The sequence below is a fragment of the Hyperoodon ampullatus genome (assembly GCF_949752795.1).
Source record: "Hyperoodon ampullatus genome assembly, chromosome: 13".
Lineage (NCBI taxonomy): Eukaryota > Metazoa > Chordata > Mammalia > Artiodactyla > Ziphiidae > Hyperoodon > Hyperoodon ampullatus.
Window position 1 is genome coordinate 18,375,581 of NC_136926.1, and position 23,564 is coordinate 18,399,144.

General features: G+C 42.1%; 1 protein-coding gene across 1 annotated transcript in view; it reads right to left on the reverse strand.

The window, feature by feature from the left end:
• Nucleotides 1-23,564, reverse strand: part of MYO1H (myosin IH) — a gene marked incomplete at both ends in the record, with an annotated part of 45,029 nt that overhangs the window by 18,531 nt on the left and 2,934 nt on the right. Inside the window, 14 exons of the mRNA XM_079717415.1 lie at nucleotides 2,597-2,643; nucleotides 6,292-6,386; nucleotides 8,103-8,194; nucleotides 10,610-10,690; nucleotides 11,198-11,303; nucleotides 11,640-11,707; nucleotides 12,769-12,888; nucleotides 13,549-13,620; nucleotides 13,944-14,057; nucleotides 15,186-15,284; nucleotides 18,367-18,546; nucleotides 20,882-20,962; nucleotides 21,885-22,083; nucleotides 23,351-23,466. Of these exons, the coding sequence (XP_079573541.1) occupies nucleotides 2,597-2,643; nucleotides 6,292-6,386; nucleotides 8,103-8,194; nucleotides 10,610-10,690; nucleotides 11,198-11,303; nucleotides 11,640-11,707; nucleotides 12,769-12,888; nucleotides 13,549-13,620; nucleotides 13,944-14,057; nucleotides 15,186-15,284; nucleotides 18,367-18,546; nucleotides 20,882-20,962; nucleotides 21,885-22,083; nucleotides 23,351-23,466 (1,470 nt within the window). The remainder of the gene's footprint in view (nucleotides 1-2,596; nucleotides 2,644-6,291; nucleotides 6,387-8,102; nucleotides 8,195-10,609; nucleotides 10,691-11,197; nucleotides 11,304-11,639; nucleotides 11,708-12,768; nucleotides 12,889-13,548; nucleotides 13,621-13,943; nucleotides 14,058-15,185; nucleotides 15,285-18,366; nucleotides 18,547-20,881; nucleotides 20,963-21,884; nucleotides 22,084-23,350; nucleotides 23,467-23,564) is intronic.

Genomic DNA, 23,564 nt, shown 5'->3' on the forward strand with positions numbered 1-23,564 from the left:
ATGGGCTAGGCTAAGCTATGATGTTCAGTAGTTAGGTGTAGTCAATGCATCTTCAGCTGATGATATTTTCAATATATGATGGGTTTATCAAGATGTAACCCATGTAAGTTGAGGAAGATCTGTACTATATCCAGTGCTCTGTCTACTTGGTGAGGCCATCTGATTATTTTTCCTTGGACATGATGAAGCAATAATTATTTCCAGTCCAGCTAGGCTGCTACAGAACAAACCAGCTTTTTAAGAATGATCTCCAAGATGTGGTGTTAAGTGAAAAATAGCAAGATGCAGGACCACATGCATAGTGTGTATGAAGAGAAAAGAAAAAGGGGAGACACACACATACACACACACACACACACATACACACATACACACGTCGTGGTCTGTACCATCCCTGGGAGGATACACAATAAACTGGCTCTCAGGAGAGGGACTTGGTGACATGGGTCCAAGGACATCAGCTTTGGTATGTCTGATTTTTCCTTCTGTGCATATCTTTTCAAAAATTTTAATTTGACACACACACAAATTTTTTTTCCTTATAGCCATAGGATGGAGGATGATTCAGCCTTAAAAAGGAAGGAAATTCTGACACATGCAACAACATGGATGAAGCTTGACAACATGATGCTAAGTGAAACAAGCCAGATACAAAAGACAAATACTGTGTCATTTCACTTATATAAGTACCTAGAGTAGCCAAATTCATATAGAAGGTAGAATAGTGGTTGCCAAGGGCTGGAGGGGAGGGGGAATAAGGGAGTTAGTGGTTAATGGGTACAGAGTTCCAGTTTTGCAAGATGAAAAGAGTTCTGGAGGTGGATTGCACAACAATGGGAATGTACTTAACACAACTGAACTGTGCACTTTAAAATGATTGACATAGTAAATTTCATATTATGTGTATTTTGCCACAGTAAAATTTAGAAAAGAATTTTTTAAAACTCACCCCAATTTTAAACTCACAGTGGCATGAGAGAGTAATTTGCAGATAGGAAATTTTAAAAATTAGAAAGCACCCATCTCAGAAAGTACAAGGAACTTCAGCCCTGGTGGAAAAAGTGGGAGATTTAGAGATTCTTCCTGTGGGAAGCACCCTCCATGGATGGGTTTGTGAAGGGGCTGGGCAATGCCCACAGAGGGGAAAGCCACAAGGGGAATACTGTCTCCCATTTGTCCAACAGGACCTTCCACTCCAAGCGGAAGGCATCAACAGACCCACTTCACCAATGGGGAAATCTGCCATGAGACCCCCGAGCTGGGACAGGGTCAGGCTGAGACTCAGACCCAGAGAGCACCGCCTGGAGCAAACATCCAAAGTTAGGAATCGCTTATCCATCCTGAATCCCAGAGGTTGGGACAAGTGGTCCTAAAGTGGTGGAGAAAAATAGGGAAAGGCAGAAAACACTCCTGAGATGAACCATTTGCATGTTCTCTCTGAAAATGTCTCTCTAGGTTTATTTAAGCTTTTTATAAACCAAGCTCATTAAATACGATCCAATTTTTAAAAAACAGTTAACTATTTTAATACAAAATAAAGGCTTAAAAAACCCCAAGGTTTCTCTGATCAGTGAGGCATATGAAAAGAGATGGAATTTCATTGGTAGCCCCAGGGGCATAACCTGGTTCCAGCCCCACCTTGAGATATGATCTTGAACAAGTCATGATCTCTCTGGGTCTCAGTTTCTTCATCCTTGGATTGTGTCACCCCAGTGTATTCCCACTGTTCCAAGACAAGATCTCTACTCCTCCCTGGGGACCTCATCCTGCTGAGCTCTCAGCCCCCTCTAACACTGCCCCTCACTGAACACATGCTGAGCTCACCTGGGCCTTGGGGCCTTTGCACATGCTGGTCCCTCTACATGGAGTAGCCCCTGATCTTTCCAAGGCCAAGATCCTTCTCATTCAGGTTTCAGTTCAAAGTCACCTCAACGAGGGTGTTTTCTCTGACCACTTAAACTAAATTTAAAATGTCCCTCTCAGGGGCTTTCCTGGTGGCGCAGTGGCTGGGAGTCCACCTGCCGATGCAGGGGACGCGGGTTCGTGCCCCGGTCCGGGAGGATCCCGCATGCCGCGGAGCGGCTGGGCCCGTGGGCCATCGCCGCTGGGCCTACGCGTCCGGAGCCTGTGCTCCGCGGCGGGGGAGGCCGCAGCGGTAGGAGGCCCGCGTATCGCAAAAAACAAAAACATGTCCCTCTCAATCATAGTTCCTTATTTTCTTCATAGCACTTCTCACTGATGGATAACTTAACTGTGTATATATTTATTCTCAGCCACTCCTCCCTCCCTCCCCATCCTGCCCCCAGCCCCCGATGATAAGCCCCATGAGAACGAGGACTGTCTTGTTCACCAGTGAGACCCCAGAGCTAGTACCATGCCTGGCACACAGGAGGGACACCACACACATATGAATGGGTTTGTTGAGTCAAGTGTTCATACAGATGATCTTAAATGTCTGTTCCGGCCATGACATGCTGGAGTTCTAATATAATGTATGGAAGAGAAAAATCCAGAAGGCCAAATCTACCCCAAAGTCAGTATCACAGGTGATATCTCATAACCATCAGAAATACATGTACTTAAGTTTCAGACTTACTTCTTTCAGATGTCTGTAGAGGAGATCATTGTTTTTTTCCAAGAATCCTGTAAAACATTGAATAAGAAATCCCTGAATCAATGTTTTTGACTAAAAATACAATTCCGTCCCAACTGATTGTAAAGGGAAATTCTAAAATAATCTTTTAGGATTAGAGTTTCTCAGCCTTGGCAATACTGACATTTGGGGCTGGATCATTCTTTGTTTTGGGGGCTGTCATGTGTATTGTGGATGTTTAGCAGCAGCCCTGGCCTCTACCCACTAGATGCCAGATCTCTAGACACTGCTAGATGTCCCTGGGGGGATAACTCCATCCTTGGTCAAGAACCAAGTCCTCAGAACTGACCTATAGCTCACATGCTACATGCTAAACCCCGATGAGCTATCACATGAATGTAGAGTCTTTACACTGAGTATTGTACACGTGCCCTAGTAAAGAACTACACATACAATGAATGACATTGAAACAATGGAAGGGAGCTGATTTCCAAGGGCGGCCAGGTGAGACTATGTAGATGGATGAGAAAATCACCCCACCACTGACAAAAATCAAGCTCAAGCACTTGGACTAGTGGTACCCAATGGCATCAAAGGAAGACACATTATTTCGAATTTTAAAACTTGGCTTATCAATGCTCACTTAAAACCTAGCCAGTTAGTAATTACATTAGTAACTAGAGGGGGCTTCCCTGGTGGCGCAGTGGTTGGGAGTCCACCTGCCAATGCAGGGGACACAGGTTCGTGCCCCGGTCTGGGAGGATCGCACATGCCGTGGAGCGGCTGGGCCCGTGAGCCGTGGCCGCTGAGCCTGCGCGTCCGGAGCCTGTGCTCCACAACGGGAGAGGCCACAACAGTGAGAGGCCCGCGTACCGCCAAAAAAGCAAACAAACAAACAAACAAATTAGTAACTAGATGGCATTATAAAGTCAAAACCAGCTAAAGATGACATGCATCAGGAAAAAAAACATGCATCAGCAATGTCTAAGATACAACCTTTTTAGAGGACAATTTGGACTTATCAAAACTAACATTTTTTTTTTTTTTTGGTCAGTTGGTTTTTATCAATAGTGCCAAGTTAATTTATTGGGGGTGGGTAGGAAAGAATGGATAGGTTTTTCAAAAACGATAATGGAACAACTTGTTATGTATATGAAAAAGAATGATCTTCAGCCCTTACCTCACAACATTTATAAAAAACTAACTTGAAATGGATCAGAGAACCAAATTTAAGGGCCAAAGCTCTTTAACTTCTAGGGAAACAAGCAAAAAAAATTTGAATCTTCAGGTAGTTTTCTAGTTATCAACTGCTATGTAACCCACTGCTATTAACCCACATACAGTGGCTTAAAACAACAATTTTAAATTTTGCCCACAAATCTGCAACCTGGACAGGATAGCTAGTGTCTCCTTCACACATCAGGCTAGGATTACTCAACTGGATCTGGCATATCACCTCCCCAGTGGCTGGCCAGTTGATTCTAACTATCAGTGGGGAGCTCAGCCACAGTTACCATTTAGTGACCTCTGTCCCACCCCAGGGGCCATTCCACAGGGCTACTTCAGTAGAACATGGTAGATGGAAAACTAACATTTTTATTGCAGTAAAACATACATAACATAAAATTTACCATTTAAACTATCTTTAAGTGTATAGTTCAGTGGCGTTAAGCGAATTCATATTGTTGTGCAACCATCCATCCATATCCAGAACACTTCTTTTTCCCCAACTGAAAATTTGTACTGGTTAAACACTAATTCCCCATTCCTCCTCCCTGAAGCCCCTGATAACCCCTACTTTACTTTCTGTCTTTATGAATTTGACTACGTACCTCACGTAAGTGGAATGGATTTGTCCTTTCATGTTTGGCTTATTTCACTTAGCATAATGTTTTCAAGGTTCATCCATGTTGTAGCAGGTGCCATCATTTCTTACCTTTTTAAGCCTGAATAATGTTCCATTGAAAGGATAGAATACATTTTGTTTATCCGTTCATCCATCGATGGACACTTGAGTTCCTTCCACCTTTAGGCTATTGTGAATAATGCTCCTATGCACATGGCTGTACAAATATCTGTTCGCGTTCCTGCTTTCAGTTCTTTTGGATATACGCCCAGAAGTGGTCAAAAGGAACTTCTGATAGAATCTTTAACTTAGCAATGCTACTTCTGGGAATTTATCCTAGGTATATAATGTGCACAAATTGGCTAAGTGGAATAGACAAAAATGTCAAACACACCAGTGTTTACAAGAGACAAAGCTGGGAACAACGAGAGGCCATCAAACAGATGAAAGGACACAGCCCCACAGGGAGTACCTGTAGCTTTTCAGAAGAAATGCAGAGGAATCTGTCTGTTGCTATGGAGAGCAAATGCAGGTCTGGAGCAAGAGGCCTGGGTGTGTGACCTTGGTCAAGTTATTTAACGTCTCTGAGTTCAGTGTCTCATAGATTAAAAGGGGGCTAATAAGGCTACCCACCTCACAGGGTGGGTTCTGTAAGGTCTAAATGAGCAACAGAGGTAAAGCATTTGGGACAGTGCCTGGCCCATAGTGAGAGCTCAATGAATATTAGTTGGAGTCCAAATGATTGCCAATATCCATTAAATGAAAAATGCAAAAGAGATAACACAAAATAACAATATGTGTTATTTAGATGTGTGTGTGTGTGTGTGCACACATGCACGTCCCCACGTGTGTAAGTATATGCATAAGACATTTGTATTTTCCAGTTGGTTCTTGTATTTACCTCAGGGAGAGACTAAGAATAAAAGGGGTTTTTAGTTTTCCTTTTGTACTTTTCTGTACTGTCAGAAATTTCTAGCCTTGCATGTGTATTACTTTATTCTTTAAACAAAAATCAATGTTATATACATAGAGAGATTTGTCCTATTTAAAACGTTTTTTCTTTTTTATACCACTCTGTACTTAAGGGAAAAACCATAATATACAGTATTTTACTTTTTAAAGATTTTTTAGCAAAATAAACTTATTTAGAAGTAAAAATTATCTAGAACCTAAAGTAGAAGTGACAAAAGAAAGTGTTTGAAAAATGCTTTGAAAAAATGTTCACAACAGCATTATTTATAATAGCGAAAAAGAGGAAACAACCCAAATGCCCATCAACTGATGAAGGGATAAACAAAATGTGGTGTAACCATGCAATGGAATATTATCTGGCAATTAAACAGGAATGACAACGTGGATGAACCCTGAAAACATTATACATTATATAAGTGAAAGAAGCCAGACACAGAAGTCCACATGTTGTGTGATTCCATTTCTATGAAATGTCCAGAATAGGCAAATCTACAGAGATAGAAAGTAGACTGGTTTGTTGCCTAGGGCTGGGGGAGGTGGGCTGGGGGAAAATGGGGTGTGACTGCTAATGAGTAAAGGGGCTCTTCTTGGGGTGATGGGGAAATGTTCTAAAACAGAATGTGGCGATAATTACACAATTGCAGAGTGAATATACTAAAAACCGTTGAACTGCACACTTTAAATGGGTGAAATAGATGCTATGTGAATTATCACAATAAAGTGGTTATATATAAAAGTAAAAACTTTTAAAATACTTTTTAAATGGCATGTTTGCACGCGGGGCTAGGGAACACTTGAGACAGATGTGCAGCAGTTTTTCAGTGGACTCGGGGGCACCTGCATGGCTGTGACCTGTAACCTGTGCCCCACAGACACTCACCCTTGGTGCAGTATGTGACCTCTCCCGCATAGTGGAAGAGCCGAAACTCCATCCAGCCAATCCTCTTTCTGCCCTTTGGACCTGCCAGCTTCCGGCTGCAGCAAGACAGAAATAGACACGAACTGAAACTTTCTACTTCACTGCAACAAAATGCACCAACATATAAAGCAAAAGAGTTGTTCAGGATTGTGACAATCAGCTGAAGGCCAGCACTGAAACCTAACCACAAAGGGCAGCTCCCAGGAAACCTTGCCTCCTATTTCTTCTGGCTACAGACCAAGGTCTCTCTAAAATTAGATCCTTCCTTCTCATAAGCACCGAGGAATGGAAAAAAAAATACATGAGTCACAGAAACACATTTATTTGTACAATGAAATAACTTCCATTTTTCTAGGTGATGCCTAAAAGTCAGTTTTACTACTTTACATTTTTATGATGCTGAGAGACTAAAATACTGATGAAACATTGTTTTTCAGATCCTGGTGATTCATAATTTTTTATAAATTTTTTGAAATGTATATACATATATATTATGTACACACGTATCCCAAGTGCACAGCTCAGTGAATTTTTGCAAACTGAATTCTTCTGTGTGACTCGCATCAGATCAAGAGACAGAACATTACTAGTCCCTGAGAACCCCCAACCTTGAGCCCTCTCCAGGTACAAACTGACAGCTAACAGAAGAGGTTGTTTTTACCTGGTTTGATATTTCATAGAAATGGAACCATATAGTATGTACTCTTTTGTGTCTGATTTCTCTTGATTATACACTTTTGTGATTTACCTACATCACTGCATGTATTATAGATTGTTCATTCTCATGGCCATATATTATCCCATTTGTGAAGATGTTACAACCTATTTTCCCATTCTTGATTCATATACTTATCCAGTTCCACTTATTTAGCCTTTCAATAGTCTATAAGGGGTTTGATGAAGCCACTACAATTTACTGAATCTTTGCTATGGCCAGAAATTACACTAGGTGATTTATGTAGTCATTTACAATGCTATATGGTAGGTATATTAATTATCCCATCTTGTAGAAGGGGAAACTCAAACTCAGGAGTATTGCTTGCCCAAAGTCACGTGTCTAATAAGTGGCTGAACTGGGATTCATAACCAGCTCCCTACAACTCCAGAGCACATGCCCTTAAATTCTCTCCTCCTTGTCTCAAAGACTATGTTAAATTTCTAGTTGATTTTCTGGGGTGCTGTAAATGCTCTATGTCTTCATCTGTGGGATGGTGATGTGGGTACACACAAATATCATAATTCATCTGGTTGTACAATTCAGATCTACATACACCACTGCATGAATTTTATACCTGAATTAAGAAGAGACATTTCATGCATGTGGACATGTCCAAAATGAAATGATGATGAATAAAGACACAAAATCTTAAAAAAAAAATTCTACTTGGAATTCACATGAGCTTGACCCCTACCAACAAAAGGTGAGCAGTTGGCGTATCATCGTGATATTTCTAGGAATGAAGAAGTATCTGTACTCTTGGAGAGCACTGTCCATACATCCAAGATAATGGAGATACAGTTGACCCTTGAACAACATGGGGTTTAGGGGCACCGACCTCCACGCAGTCAAAAATTTGTGTATAACTCATAGCTGGCCTTCCGTATTCATGGATTCAAGCAACAGGGGATGGGATCACATAGTACTGTAACTATTTACTATTGAAAAAAAAAACCCATGTATAAGTGGACCCATGCAGTTAAAACTCGTGTTGTTCAAAGGTCAACTCTACATGACCTTCCCCCATGCAACAGCCTCGCAATGAGACACCTACGTTTGGAAGTGTGCGTGCTTGCCCACTTTCTCTTCCAATCTCTCCAGGAAACTCAAGTCTGTAGCAGGACCAGGACGAATACATTCTTCATCCTACAAAACAGAAAGAGAAGTCTCTGTTCATGGCACCACCCTCCATCAATTCCAAGTTTAAATGCTCCCACCAGCTAGGGCAAAATGTAGTGGATTGAAATATATCATCTCACACAAGTTTGGGTGAACATTTCTGGGGTGGGAGGGTAAACCATCACATGTGCTCAGCTTCTTTTTTTTTTTTTTTTTTGCGGTGCGCAGGCCTCTCACTGTTGTGGCCTCTCCCGTTGCGGAGCACAGGCTCCGGACACGCAGGCTCAGTGGCGGCCATGGCTCATGAGCCCAGCCGCTCCGCGGCACGTGGGATCTTCCCAGACTGGGGCACGAACCCGTGTCCCCTGCATCAGCAGGCGGACTCTCAACCACTGTGCCATCAGGGAAGCCCATGTGCTCAGCTTCTTAAATCTGATCAGAGAACCTTGGAACCAGAGAGACTAGAAATTTCCATGAAAACTCAACTCTCCCACCTGTCTGACGCCTATGTCCAAAGTCTTCCCAGGGACACTTCACAGCTTTCAAAACCAGCTGAAACCCTCAACTTCATTGTCTCTTAACCACTCGTAACCAGCTGGCCAAGAACATACCCTCTTTTACTAGGAGCAAAGCCCTCAGGGAAAGCAAGCCGTAAAACTAGTTGAGTCTAACCTTTCCTATTTCACAAGCTATGTCTATTTCCTGTTTTGGGTCCTCAACAGTGACAACATTTAATTGACCATCTTAAAAAAATGAATCGGGCTTCCCTGGTGGCGCTGTGGTTCAGAGTCCGCCTGCCGATGCAGGGGACACGGGTTCGTGCCCCGGTCCGGGAAGATCCCACATGCCGTGGAGCGGCTGGGCCCCATGAGCCATGGCCGCTGAGCCTGCGCGTCCGGAGCCTGTGCTCCGCAATGGGAGAGGCCACAACAGTGAGAGGCCCGCGTACCGCAAAAAAAAACAAAACAAACAAAAAAAAAAACGAATCAACCCTATAGCTTTTATTAAAACAACAAAAAAGCTGGGTTCATGTTGGTGAAACAATTCTTACAATGCAACATTTCTATGCTTTCTGATTCCACCTATGGCAAACCAAATAGAAACAAGTACTTATTACTAAGGTATTTTAAAATACTAGTCTAGCAATCTGCAGGCACATTGAACGTACTTGTACTGGCTTACATCAGTTTGTGCTTCCTGGACGTCCACGCAGCTTGTCCCCACCTTCAGGTCTTTGCTCAGATGTCACCTTCTCAGAGAATCCTTCCTAGACCATCTTATCTAAAATTGAACCTCCCTCCCCAGCACATCTAATCTTTCCTGCTTTTTTCTCCATTGCACAATCTGTGCATTTTGCCCATTCACCTGTTTGTTGTTAGTCTCTCCATGCTAGAATTTAAAGCCTCTGAGTGCAGCTGTTTTGACCTGTTTTGTCCACTGCCATGTCCCAAAGCACAAGGCAGAATCCTGGCACAAAGTAAGCATTCAATAGGTATTTGTTGAACGGATAGAGTCTGAATGCTTGCCATACACCAGGTATAGTTCTAAGCCCTCTGCATGTATTATTTCGCTTAATTTGTCCTTACAGCTCCTCTCTGAGGTAAGTGCTGTTATCATTGGACCCACTGAAAGATGATGAAATTGGAGCTCAGAGAGGTTAAGACACCTACCTAAGCTTACACAGCTAATAAGCAGCAGGGCTGGGATTTGAATCGAGGTGGTGCCTATGTTCCTGGCGACTACAGTCACCACCCATCAATGTCCCTGCTGTGCTTCAGAATCGTGGGTTCACACAGCAGTTAGTTGTCGGGGAGGCAGGTGGAGGAAGGGGACCAGTAATTCTCATTAACAGGGAGGCAAACCGTAGTACAGATGATCCTGAATGGAAGGCAAGGCAGGGAAGTCATTTCTCACTGGCCTTCAGAATTTGTTAGAGACATTGATGTTTGAAGTGGAACAACTGTGGATTCGAGGACCCTGGTGTTCCCAGAAGTCACAATAGTTTGAAACAAGGTCACAGGCCCACCTCACAGAGCCTCAGCTCAGGATCCGTGGATATTCTTTATAAAGCCTTCCTTTAAATCTTCTGGCTCCCTGCTCAGTGCTAAGCGTGAAAGCAGCCCTTCCCCCAAGTGCCTAAACCAGGTCCCCAGTTCCCTGGCTCATCCTGCCATGTCTATCGAAGAGAGACATGCATGCTTTCATTATAAAAGGTCTTTCCTTGTGATCTCCTGATGGGCTATAATTTAGGTCTGTGAATCTGAACAAGAGGAGGAAGCTCAGCCTAAAGCCTGGAGCAAAAATTCAGCAAAAAAGTTCAACTTGCATCCTTCAATAATCCAGTGGATTTCACTCTTAACCCTTTGTAAGCCTGGGGAAAAGATCTTCCGGGGTATTGTAAATACCATTGAATGGGCCCCAAGTCAATGTTAATTTTCTCACCAGAATGGAAATGATTCCTTTGTGTCTCTCTTCTACCAAGTCACAGATGATCTTGTTGTTGAAATAGTGAATTGGCTCCCACTAAAATGACAAAGAGGAAAAATATTCTCCAAGAAGGATTAAGATGAACATCAAATATAATTCTTTTTTTTTTGCGGTACGCGTGCCTCTCACTGTTGTGGCCTCTCCCGCTGCAGAGCACAGGCTCCGGACGTGCAGGCTCAGCGGCCATGGCTCACGGGCCCAGCCGCTCCACGGCATGTGGGATCTTCCCGGACCGGGGCACGAACCCCTGTCCCCTGCATCGGCAGGCGGACCCTCAACCACTGCACCACCAGGGAAGCCCCAAATATAATTCTTTTAAATTGATTTTCCAACTGTTTTTCCCAAATCTGATTTTTATCTCTAACATTTCACGAAGAGTACTTGCTGAATATCAAAATAACTTCCCACAGAATGAGCAGAGAAGGAGTGGAAAATAATCCTTAGTACTAATCCGGAAAGATCTCCAATGAAATAATATTTCTCAAGTAAATGTCTTTTGCTCGGTTAAGAAATCAAATGAGGAGGAAACATCGAAACAGTTACCTCTATGCCTTCCAGTTCATATTCTGCCTGTTCCGCCTTTAGGGTTCTCTCAATTAATAGTTGCTGGAGTTTCTCATTGCAGTAATTTATACAGAACTGTTCAAAACTAGAGGTGCAAAAGATTTAAGTAACGAAAGCTACGTGAGTAGACCAAGTTTTAAAAAATTGCTTTTACTTATTTTTAAGGATGCTTTTCCATACAGAAAAACCAAAGCCCTTTATTAAACAAATCATTTACTAAATAGATCAGAAGAGTCAAGCTAAAAGACATTTGCATTTTTTATAGTTATTCCAGTTCTAGAAAAGTCTATTAGGTAGGGGCTATGCAAATCTGGAGAATTTCTAGAAATAGGAAAATGAATTCCAATAACATCAGAGATGCCGTAAACCAGACTCAGACCTTAAAGAAAAACAAAGAACCAGTGGGTAACAACGAACTCACCCATTCTTGTCAAAGACTTCAAACCCATAGATATCCAGCAATCCAATCACAGTTTTCCCAGTGAAATCCTAGTCAAAGTAACACACACCATTAATTGTTAAGGTTGTTTACTTTGTGACCCTCAAACCCTGGTAGCTGTCCCAGAATCTCGGACTTGGCTATAAATCTCATGCCTTCTCTCTCCAGCAATGGCTCACAGAAGAACCTTAGGGAAGAAATAATTTTCCCAGCCTGCCTCTTCCTGCCTGCAGCCTCCCCAGATCCCATCCCAGCTTCCTTATCCATCACCGGAGCAGTGAAACCTTCATCTTCTGGTTTACTTCCTTGCTTCAGCCCTCTTCAGCCTCCCAATCCCACATTCAATCCAAAAAAAAAAAAAAAAAAAGAAGTAAGAGATAGAGAAAGAGGAAGAGAAAAAAAAAAAAAAAAGAGAGAAAACAAGGAAGGGAGGGAGGGAGGGAAGGAAAGAAGGAAACTATAAACAGCAGGAAGGAGATGTTTATCCAGGAGGGAAGGCAGATACTTTGGATATCATTTTCAACAGAGGACCAAGTATTGTCCCGCAAGGATGGCTATTTAGAGAGAGCATGCCTTTTTTTTTTTTTTTATTAAGGGACACAATTTAACATTGTATATGATGTACTGAGTCCATGTATCCAAATCTGTCCTTTGCATGCTTCCTCCGTGAGTCCCACCACATCTCTGTACCCCCGTTGCCCTCATATCATTTCCTTAATTTCCATCTTTTGAGTAAACTCCCTTTTTAATTTAAATAACTCCACTTAAACAGGAAACATGCCCATAGGGTAAATTCGAAGGAGTCAGCCTGTTTTTTCTTATACACATTAAAATATACTGTTAAAAGGAAAAGCTTCTGGGTATACTTAAAGCCACCTGGCATACCTGAAATGCTGTGTGTCCCACACTTGGGGACACACAGCCAAGATCATTCAGCATGCATTTTTGTGAGCCTACTGTGTGCTAGACACTGGAAATGTAGACGTGAAAAGACACCATCCCTGCCCACCAGGAGCGTACAGTCAATTCTCACAAATTCTTTAGAGTAAAGATGTTGGTTATAAAACATTACCGTGTTAGTGAGCACATTACCCAATGTGTGTGGACCAACCTTGTTCACTAAGGAGGAATTGATTTTGTTGACCAGCCAAGTAAATGTTCGTCCGTAAACGGCCTTTGCCATTGCATCTCTAGCGTAGGCAGAGAGTTCTAGCGTCAATGGGCATATGACCTGAGAAGAAGAACAGGTACATCTTTACACAGGTTAAAAGAATTAAAAGCCCTCCTGAGTGTTCAACCTAGGCTTTAAAGATGACTAGGGAAGGATACTTGCTGGGGAAAGATGCCCCTCCCGCCTGTGCTGTTCATGCTATTTCTTGAGTGCCAGGCACTGTGCTGATATATAGCCATGACTAAGACAAACAGTTCCAGCCTTTGTGGGCTCACATTTGGCAGGGGGACATTCAACAAGTCACACAAAGAAGCATCATGTTGCTCTCAAGCTGAGAGTGACAAGTGCTATAAGGAGATACATATGGTGCTTTAGGGTAGGGGTGGGATGAGCAGGGAAAGGACTCTGAAGAAATGATCCCTGGGAACTGAAGGATAAGGCTGGGTTAACTACAAGAAGCACAGGGAAAAGTATTCCAGCAGAGGGAACAGCATATGCAAAGTCTCTGTGGAGGGAAGGCAGGGCGAGTGTGAGGCACAGAGAGCTTGTGATGGTGGGAGGTTGGGGGATGGGGAAGTTAAGGCAGGAGATGCTGACAGAAGCTGGACCACACAGGACCTGGCGGGCAGGATTCAGGCGTCTGGCCTCCCCTAGGGCCACCATCCTGCTGGCAGCAGTGGTGGGAAGGGCGGGTACATTTCCACCTAGAGCCATCTTTACCTCCTCCGTTTTGGCTTCAATCTTTCTATGGGTGAGAGCTTCCAGAAGGACCCATGGGTGGACCCCTAGGAGCTGAATAAATGGAAATCAAAATGCCATTCAGTAACCCAACTTTACTCACTAATAAAGCGTTTCCAGGTCCAGGTGTACCTGCCCTACTAATTGTGCTTTAAGGCAAAACAGATCATATTTGGTCTTTCAACCAGCTGGCTTTTTCCCACTCCCTCATCTACCACCTGGCTCTATTAAACCTCCTAACCAGTGTCAGCTGGGAGAACACGATGTGAGCCATGTGGGACATGGGCATCCGGCTGCCTCGCTCCCCTCCCCCGCCTCTCCATCTCTGAGAGTGTCTGCTGCCCCCGCACCGGGGCTCTCCCAAATTGGACCATCACCTTGGCAATCCATTTGATCTCGTGGGTGACTGGTATGGAGGCACAGCCTTGCTGGTTCTCTTCAAAACAGATGTTCCCCAGGTGTAGGACACTGGCAATAATTCCAAAGAGATTCTAGGAATGTGGGAAGTGGTGAGGAGGGCAGGGAGAGAAGACGGTGGCCGTCTAATTGATAAATATCACCGGAGGAGATACCCGAGGGAGAACTCCCCGCCCCTGAACTCCAGCCTGGAGCTCACAGAATGAATGGAGTTTCCTCCTTCCCCAGATATTAAGGGAAGCCGGGAAAGAGCCTCTGAGGAGGGCAGGATGATGCCTCACTCATCTCCAGCACAAGACACTGCTATTTTGATATCACCCTGTGCCTCCCCACCCATCTAATGTTCAAATGTCACGATCCCAGATATATGTGTGTATATATATATGTGTGTGTGTGTATATATACACATATGTGTATATGTACATACATATATATATATATATTTTAAAATTATATCCTGGTCCTTGAAAGATCAATAGTTTAACAATCCACCCCCCCACCCAGAAAACAAGGACAAAAAGATGTAAAAACAAACTGTTTATAAATCCTACAATTTGATCCAGTTTGTTCCAATATAGAAGCATAAATAAATGATATTCCTAGCATTCTAAGGGATTAAATATTTGAGATTGGGTTTAAGGGGAAGAGGAAACATGACCACCTGCTAGCACCCAACACTGGGAAAATTCAGGGCTGCTGCATAAAATGCAGAATGCCCACTTAACATTTGAATTTCAAGTAAGCAATGACTAATTTTTTTTCTTTTTTCTATTGGAGTAAAATTGCTTTACAATATTGTGTTAGTTTCTGCTGTACAATGAAGTGAACCAGCTATATGTATACATATATCCCCTCCCTCTTGAACCTCCCCCCTACCCATCCCACCCATCTAGGTCGTTACAGAGCACCGAGCTGAGCTCCCTGTGCTATGCAGCAGGTTCCCACGAGCTATCCATTTTACACATGGTAGTGTATTTATGAGCAATGACTAATTTTTAGTATGAAGTTTGTCCCATGCAATGTCGGGACATACTTCTACTAAAAAATTAGTCAGTGTTTATCTGAAATTCAAATGTACCTAAGTGTCCTATGTTTTTATCTGCTGAATCTGGCAACCCTACTGTGTAATCACCAAGAAACCAGGATGGTTTCCACAATCCCAGACCTGACTACTGGCATCTCAGCCCTCGGGGGGCTCATACCTCAAGATCATCTTCAGTAAAATCGATGACAGAAAAGGCATTGGAAACAGTTTTCCAGTCATTCTTGTCATTAATAGACGACTCTTTGGCACAGTGGCCCTGTTGACACAGAATTGGGTCGCTTAACAGCATTTTTATAAGGACAATTAGGTTTATAAACACCTACTCCTAATCAAAATGATTTTCTCTACAAGCACGAAAAAGCTAGTTCTATAATGTTCTGAGCTGTGAAAAAAATGGATTTTATTCTAACTGTTTAGCACCTGATGATTTGCCAACTGCTGCTTTTTTCAAATTTATTTGTAATCTTGTTTAAAAATCTGTCTGGGAAAACTTTCAAAGTTACATATTAGCGGTATATCTTTAGTGTGTTTTTAAAAATAGATAGGTTTTCTTGTCATTTTTCTGAATAAATTGGAAACACTTGTCTCAATAGATATCTGCTGAAACATACAGGAAAATGACAGTGTTTAAATTCAGAAAACAATCTTGACACACTTAGCAACCAACATCAGAAACTTCACTGCAGGATTTCCTTCACTCAAGGAAATAAAAGTTTGGCAGCTAGAGAAGCACAGATTCTACAGGAAGTGCAATAAGACTTTCCCCATTAACTCTAGAGGCTGTCTTTTAAACAAGTAACAGACTACCAATATCACAATTTAAAGAGAAAACCTTCTAGATGAGGGTTTGTTGTTGTCGCTGTTGTTTTTGTTTTTGCTTTTGTAGTGCAGAGTATTCCTAGTTTCCTGATTATCTGAAGATTTGTTACCTTAAAAGAGTTCCTTGTTGCGTGGGGAAAACAAAGGTGTCATACCATGAAAATATTCACCAGTGAACTGGCCAGTGTTAAATCTGCAACCTCCCAGATATCCCACACAACTAGCAACACCTGCCCTTGCCTCTCCAAGGGCAGGGCTAGTCTAAGTCAGTCCTCAGAGGACACCTAGAGGTTTGGAAGCAGTGCAAATATACTACAAAGCAGTCACAAAGTTTGCCAAAGTTACAGGAGAATAGGAAATCGATCAAAATAATACTGGTGAATTGCTTGAGCCATTTCCAAAGCCACTGTGGCATGAGGATCTTGCCAAATTAATCGGGCCAGAAAAAATCGGCAAGGATAAAGGCATGATACATTCCCAAAGAGAGTGATTTGATAATCGAATGGTTAGGAGAAGCCCTACATAAATGGAGTCCTCTTAAATGGATGAAATCCATCCTTAATGGATGAAGTCCTCAAAGAGTGTAACAAATTGATCCTCTGATCATGCTACGAAAAGCCAAAGGTGATGCTCCCATACAGCTCTGTTGGAAAAATGAGGTCCTCAAAAAGAAAAAAAATCAAATTTGATTTATTCTTTGTTCTAAGAATTAGTACAAAGTTTGTTAAGTATAAAATGAGATTCTTTTATCTTCCTGATTTAGCTGCATTTTTCAAAATAAATTTCCATCAAGTCATCTTTTACTCCATGATTTACTATGACACGCTGGTCTTCATTTTACAATATTCACTTTATAAGAGCTGGCTCTCTTTCTTAAATGATGTCCCTGCTTTGTACTCTGCCAAGTGACCTCCATTCAAGCCAGGCCCAGAGAGAAGAGAAAAATCCAAAAATCTTGGGGCAAAAAGGTGCTAGCGACATCAAACACTGAGAGGTACACTACATCCTGAGCATCCCACACCCTAGTGCTGGTTGCAAAAAAATTAGTGCTGGTAAGTTAAATTCTGGAAGCCACTTTGTACAACACTACATCCTAGGATTGCTCATAGAAATGGTCTGAACTATTTCTGTAAGGGAGGATGTTCATTCATTTCGCAGTTCTCGGGATGGAAGGCAGGAAGGTGCAAAAAGTCTTTGCCAAACTAGTTCTGAAAGCAGAATGAAGTACCATAGGCTGTGGACACAGATAGACAGTGTATTTCTATCACACTAGACCAGAAGTTCTCACCACAGCTGTGCATTAGAATATCCAGGGGATTCACTGAATTACATTTAGTCACCAAGGAATGTTTAAAACAACGCTGATGGAAAATATTTCTACAGTGGAAAGATCTGTCACCACCTTAATGTAGTGATCAAATTCGCATCACGGGCTTCCCTGGTGGCGCAGTGGTTGAAAGTCCGCCTGCCGATGCAGGGGACACGGGTTCGTGCCCTGGTCCGGGAAGATCCCACATGCCGCGGAGCGGCTGGGCCCGTGAGCCATGGCCGCTGAGTCTGCACGTCTGGAGCCTGTGCTTCACAATGGGAGAGGCCACAACAGTGAGATGCCCGCATGCCACAGAAAAAAAAAAAAAAAAAAAAAATTCGCATCACTAACAGTGAAGCAATGGACAACATGTGTCTGCTGAGATGATGCAGGATGCCTATGCAGAGCATCTGTGCAGTGTCCTTACCAAAAATATTTAATCTCAATCTACTGCTCTAGCATCTTCACACTGTTAATTTTATGAAAAGAAGTAAGAGTCTAGATTGAAAGAAACATAATAACTGATGCATGATTTTATCTTAGTTGGAAGAAACTGCTATAGATAGTATTTTGAGGACAATGGAAAATTTGACTATAGACTAGTTAGTAGATGATATAAGGAAATTATTGTTAATTTTTAAGGTTCAATATGGTAGCACGGTATAAGAAAATACTCTTATTTTTAGAAGCTACATGCTGAATTATTTGTGATGGAAGTGCCATAAAATCGCAAATTGCTTTAAAATGGTTCAGCAGAAGTTAGATGATAGAACAGATATAGCAAAGTGGTAATAATTTTTTAATGTGAGTGAGGCATGTAATGATATTGATTCAACTTTTCTGAAAACTGAAAATGTTTATAATAAAAAAAATTATAAGAAAAAAATAATAAAACCACCCTGATGTCCAGGTCTTGCTCTAGACCAATTAAATATGAATCTCTGGAAAGTAGAGCCCAGGCATTTGTGTGTTTCAAAAGCTCCTCGGGTGATTCTAACTTCAGCCAGGGCTGAGAACCACTCACCGAGATATTGGTTACTTTACCAAGATGATATACCTGCCAGGTGTAAAAGGAGGGATCAAGACACCAATCAGTAGAATACCTCCACAATGGTAATGAGAAAGTTATTGAACACCCCGCAGAAGTCCCCCAAACACCCCTGATCCCCCCCTCCAAGGGCCACCAGAACCAGGTGCTGGTCTTTCCAACCTGTGAGAGGTATTTATACAGCTGGGGATCTCGCTCAAGTCCCAGGTAAGCAAGGAGCTCTTCTTCCCCACCCTCTAGCAGCTGGTAGAAGATGTGGAAATTCCGTTCACCGTGATTTTGATAGACGACTCGAGACTTTTCTATCAAGTAACTGATGATATGCCCACCTACAGGAATGCCCTTCAAAAGAGAACAAAAAATTTGGGGGAAAAAACCCCCAATAATCAAACCACTCTCTTACTGGTGTCTTCTGAAGAACTGAAATTCTGAATTTGAATCAAGTCTGATCTAACGATCTTCTAGGATTAGTGTTTTCTGGGTTCCGTTTCAAAAAGAGTTTTGCCTACGCCCATGGTCATGAAGACATTTTCTGTGTTTTTGTCTAGAAGCAACTGTTTTACCATTCACGTTTAGGACTGTGATCCATCATTATTCAATTTTTGTATATGGGGTGAAGTTGAGGCCAAAGATCTCTTTATCCTCCATATGGATTTCCAGTTGACCAGCACCATTTATTGGAAAGACAATTCTATGCATACTGAATCACAGTGGTGCTTTGGTCATAAGTCTGGTGACCATACACGTGAGCGGGGTGGGGGGAGGGGTCTTTCTCGACTCTCTTCTGGTCCATCAGCCTCTTTATATATTCTTGTGCCAACATCACACTGTCTTAATTATTGCTTTAAATAAGATATCCAATAAAGGGTTTGTGTTCCAGGACATATATAGAACACTTGCAAATCAATAAGGAAAAAAAAATAGACAGCCCAATTAAAAATGAGCAAAAGACTTTAACATACAAGAGGGTTTTTAAATGACCAACAGGCAAAATTTCATTAAAAATCAGGGAGATACAAATTTAAACTACAGTGAGAAACCACTATACCCCACCAGAATGCCTAAAACTAAAAGGACTGACAATACCAAATGTTGGCAAGAGTGTGGAAAAACTGAAACTCTCAATTATAACATTGCTGGTAAGAACCCAGCAATGCCACCCCTGGATATATACCCAACATAAAGGAGTGTGCTTATATCTACTAAAAGAGGTACAAGAATGCTCACAGCACTATTTGCAATAGCCCCAAATTGGATACAACCCAAATGTCCAACACAGGAGAACAGATAAATGGTGATAAAAGTCGAGCAATCAAAAAATGAACAATTCCATGCAGCAACATGGTTGAATCTCACAGACATGTTGATTGAAAGAGGCCAAACAAAATAGAACAATTGTATAATGCCATTTTTCTTAAGTTCAAGAAGCAGCAAAATTAATCTGTGATTATAGAGGTCAGAAGAGCGAACACCTTTGGGAAGGGGGGGTATTGTCAGAGACAGGTAGGAGAACCTTCTAGGTGCTAGAAATTTTTATATCTTGATCTGAGTGGTGGTTACACAGGTAGATTCATATGTAAAAATTTATCAAGCTGTATACATGATTTGTGTCCTTTTTACTATGTGTTGAATTTCAATAAAAAGTGAAAAAAAATATATCGTTATTAAATTTTTTTCAAAGTCTATGCACACACCACCAGAAACCCATGTTCCAGCCTCTGGGAAACCCTGAGTCAGTGTGTCCTCACCACTACACTGAACGCTCAGCCAGTTACTGTTCTCTAGCATAAGTGTCATTTTGTCACTTGGAATTATATGTCCTTGAGAACTCTGTCTACCCCTCCTACTTGCATTAGCCTCATTTAAACTCTGTGTACAACACAACCACACTCATTCATTATGTGTTGTCTCTGGCTACTTTCATGCTACAAGAGTACAGTTGAGTAGTTGAGACAGAGGCTGTATGGTCCCTAAAGCCTAAAATATTTACTATCTGGCCCTCTCCAAATAAGTTTGCCAACCCACATCATATAATTATGTACACATAAGCAATATATTGTTTACTTTGGAATGTTCTCAAGTTTTATAAGAAATGGCATCACACTGACACCCAGCACGTTCTCATGACCCGTCTACATTGTGCGTAGCTGGCGTTCACATGCTCTCACTGCCATAAAACATCTCATTGTGTGAGCATCCCACTATTTGGCCGTTCTCCTGTTGATGGGCATTCAGCTCTCTCGAGATGTGTTGGTTCTTTTCCAGTCCCTTTACCATCGTGAGCAGTGCTGTGGTGGGCATCTTTGCACATCTGTAGGAATATCTCCAGGCGTGGAATGGCTCCACCTTAGATTATGTGATTTCAACATCACAAGATGATACATTGTTTTCCAAATGGGCTGTACCAATGTCCTCCCCGCCAGCAATGTGTGGGAGTTCCTAATGATCCACATCTTTACCAACACCTGGTATTATCAGACTTCTTAATTTTTGCCCACATAGTAAAAATATGTCATCGTGGTCTTTATTTGCATTTCCTAGAACTAGCACTAATCCTGGATTTTTCAACTTTTTGAGCCAATAAATGCCCTTCCTCCCTTAAGGTGCCTTGAGATGGGTTTCCATTGCTGGCAACTTAAGGGGTCCCCATGAAGCAGTAATAGGAACTTCAGTGTACCTTAAAGTCAAACTGTATGTCCATGTATTTTCCAAATCTGCTGGAGTTGTCATTCCGGAGTGTTTTGGCATTTCCAAAAGCCTTGGAATACAAAGGGAGGGGAGACTGAACCAAATTGTCATTCACTGCCATTTAAGTCATTAAGTGTCATTCAGTGTCATTTAAGTCATTCGCCATGCTCATCGAATTCCTGACCCTAAATGACATGCTCATTGAAGGAGGGGAGGGGGAACCAGGAATGAAAGCCATACTTTATCTTCTAAGAAGGAATCACTATTTACAGAGGATTTGATGCCCAATATTGGGGCTGGACCCAGAGAAAAGAAGGGAAAAATATCTTCTCCCTAGAATCCAATCTAGGAATAGATTAGAAATGGCCTAAGGAGAGGTAGATAGGACCCTAGGCCCTTGCTGTTCTAGAAGGGCATAGTTAATGGCCCCCATCACCAGACACCTTCCTATATCAAAGATGTAAACCGTTCAGCCCAAAGGTCTACTGGGAAAATCCCTTCAACCATAAACACCTTTTACGCAAGGAGCAATCAAAACACAGGAGAAAATAACGTGTTCAAAATCATCCAGCAAGTCAGTGAATTGCAATAGTAGAAATAATAATCATCAAAATGATTTTAGTTAAACAATAAAAATATTAATGAATAATAAGAGTATTATTTTAGTGCTTACTAATTCTGCTGTGTGCTTTTTATGCATTCATCTTGTTTAATCCTCAAAACCTCTTAAGAGGTAGGTACTATGAGTAGACCCATTCTCCGTATGGGGAGTGATTGCAGAAGCTTGCTGGTGCATGACTGCTCCAGCGTTAGTCTCCAGGCCTGCTGGACTTCAAGGTCATGCCTTCAACCACAATACTACCCATGTGATCCACTGCCCTCTTCTTAACTTCCAGACCTGCCCATTTTGACCGACCTACCCGAACAGAAGATTCTTCTTACTTAGTGACCTCCCTGGAACTGCCCTCTCTAGGTCCTCAAAGATCGCTCACCTCCAGCACTGGATTGGAGAGTAGCAGTCTGTCACGGGCTATTTGTAGTGACTCAGTCATTGGGCAGGTCACTGCAAAATACTGGAGAATCTTCTTGGAGGCCTCCGTTTTCCCTGCCCCGCTCTCTCCAGAAATGAGGATGAAGTGGTTATTTAGCTCAGAGCACATCATGCGGTAAGCGTTGTCAGCTATGGCGTAGCTGGGGAAGTAGTGAGACAGAAACGCAGGGAATGGAAGTGACTATAACACTCCTTCCCTTGACTCTGATGCCCACCAGAGCAGAAGGACAAAGTACTCTGCCTCCCAGAAGCCACGCCCAGATTGTGGTACAAGGCACTTAGTTCAGACAGATAGCAAACCTTCACCATGGCCCATTGACTGATCACTCACAAAGTGTACTAGATATCAAAACTCTAACAATAGAAGAGTTACAGTGAAGAATTGGGGCAGGAATAAAAAGATTTTTCAAAATTTACCAATTTTTAAAAAATCTATCAACAATTCTTATAAGAATAAGCTACATACTAAGTTACATCCCCAAGAGATGTTCTATTAACTGTAGGTGGAAATAACATTTTGTCTAAATATTGGGTAACTCAATAGATATAAGATCTCGTGTTTCCTTCCCTTCAAAACCTAAAGTACTAAGAGTATAGAGACAGGAAACCAAAAAGATTTGAAAAGTTCCGTGATAACTTTAGGACAAGAGGTAAAACTAGTATAAAGGCTTTATCTACAATATCAGAAACCAAAGCAGGAAGGTCTCCCAAGGGTATAACCTTAGTATGTGGCTGAGTTTGAAAGCTAGGTATTTCAGAAATCACTGGTGGTGGTGAGGCAGAAAGGTTCATAAATGCCTTGGGAGTGGAACAGGTGAATCACCAAGAAAAATGAAGGGAGAACCTAGATATTAGCCCAGAAGTCGACCAAGGAGGAGAACTGGGAAATTCAGCAAAGCCCAAGTCACATATAGACCAGGCAGGAAATTACTTTTCTTATGGATCTGCAGCCCTGGTAAGTTCCTACCAATGGGCATTCTTCTCAGCTGACATGACATTCAGGTACCAGTATAAGGCACTATAGCAATCCATTTCCAAGAGAAGACACCTCTCTAGCCACATTTAGATTTCTCAGGAGTCATACAAAGATTCTATTTCTCATCATATTTAAGCTTAGATTTGATCTGCTGATGTTTTCCACTCTGTTGAAAGGCAGCAGTTTAAGTGAGATACACAACCTAATGAGCATGTATCCAGGATGTACATGGTTGGGTGGATGGATAATGGATGGGTGGGTAGATGAATGGATGGGTGGGTGAATAGGTGGATGGGTGGGTATGTGGGTGGGTAGATGAATGGCTGGATGGGTGGTAGGTGGATGGGTGGGGTGAAGGGAGAGAGGGGAAAAAAAGAGAGGTAGAAAGCGAGAAAAATATTCCTATTGCTGACCTCATGGGTGCTACTTACACATGCGGTGGCAGTTCAAAGAAATTGACCCCTTGATAAAGTTCCATCTGGCTCACAGTGTAGATTCCAAGCTCCTGGTATGGGTTCACAGACACAAGCAGGGTTCCAATATACGTCTAGAGGAACAGACCAAAGCCCTAGTGAGGAATTTCGGGGTGCAAATGGCTACAGCAAAAGACCATCACGTACTATAATCCCCTTGTGTTCCTTCAGT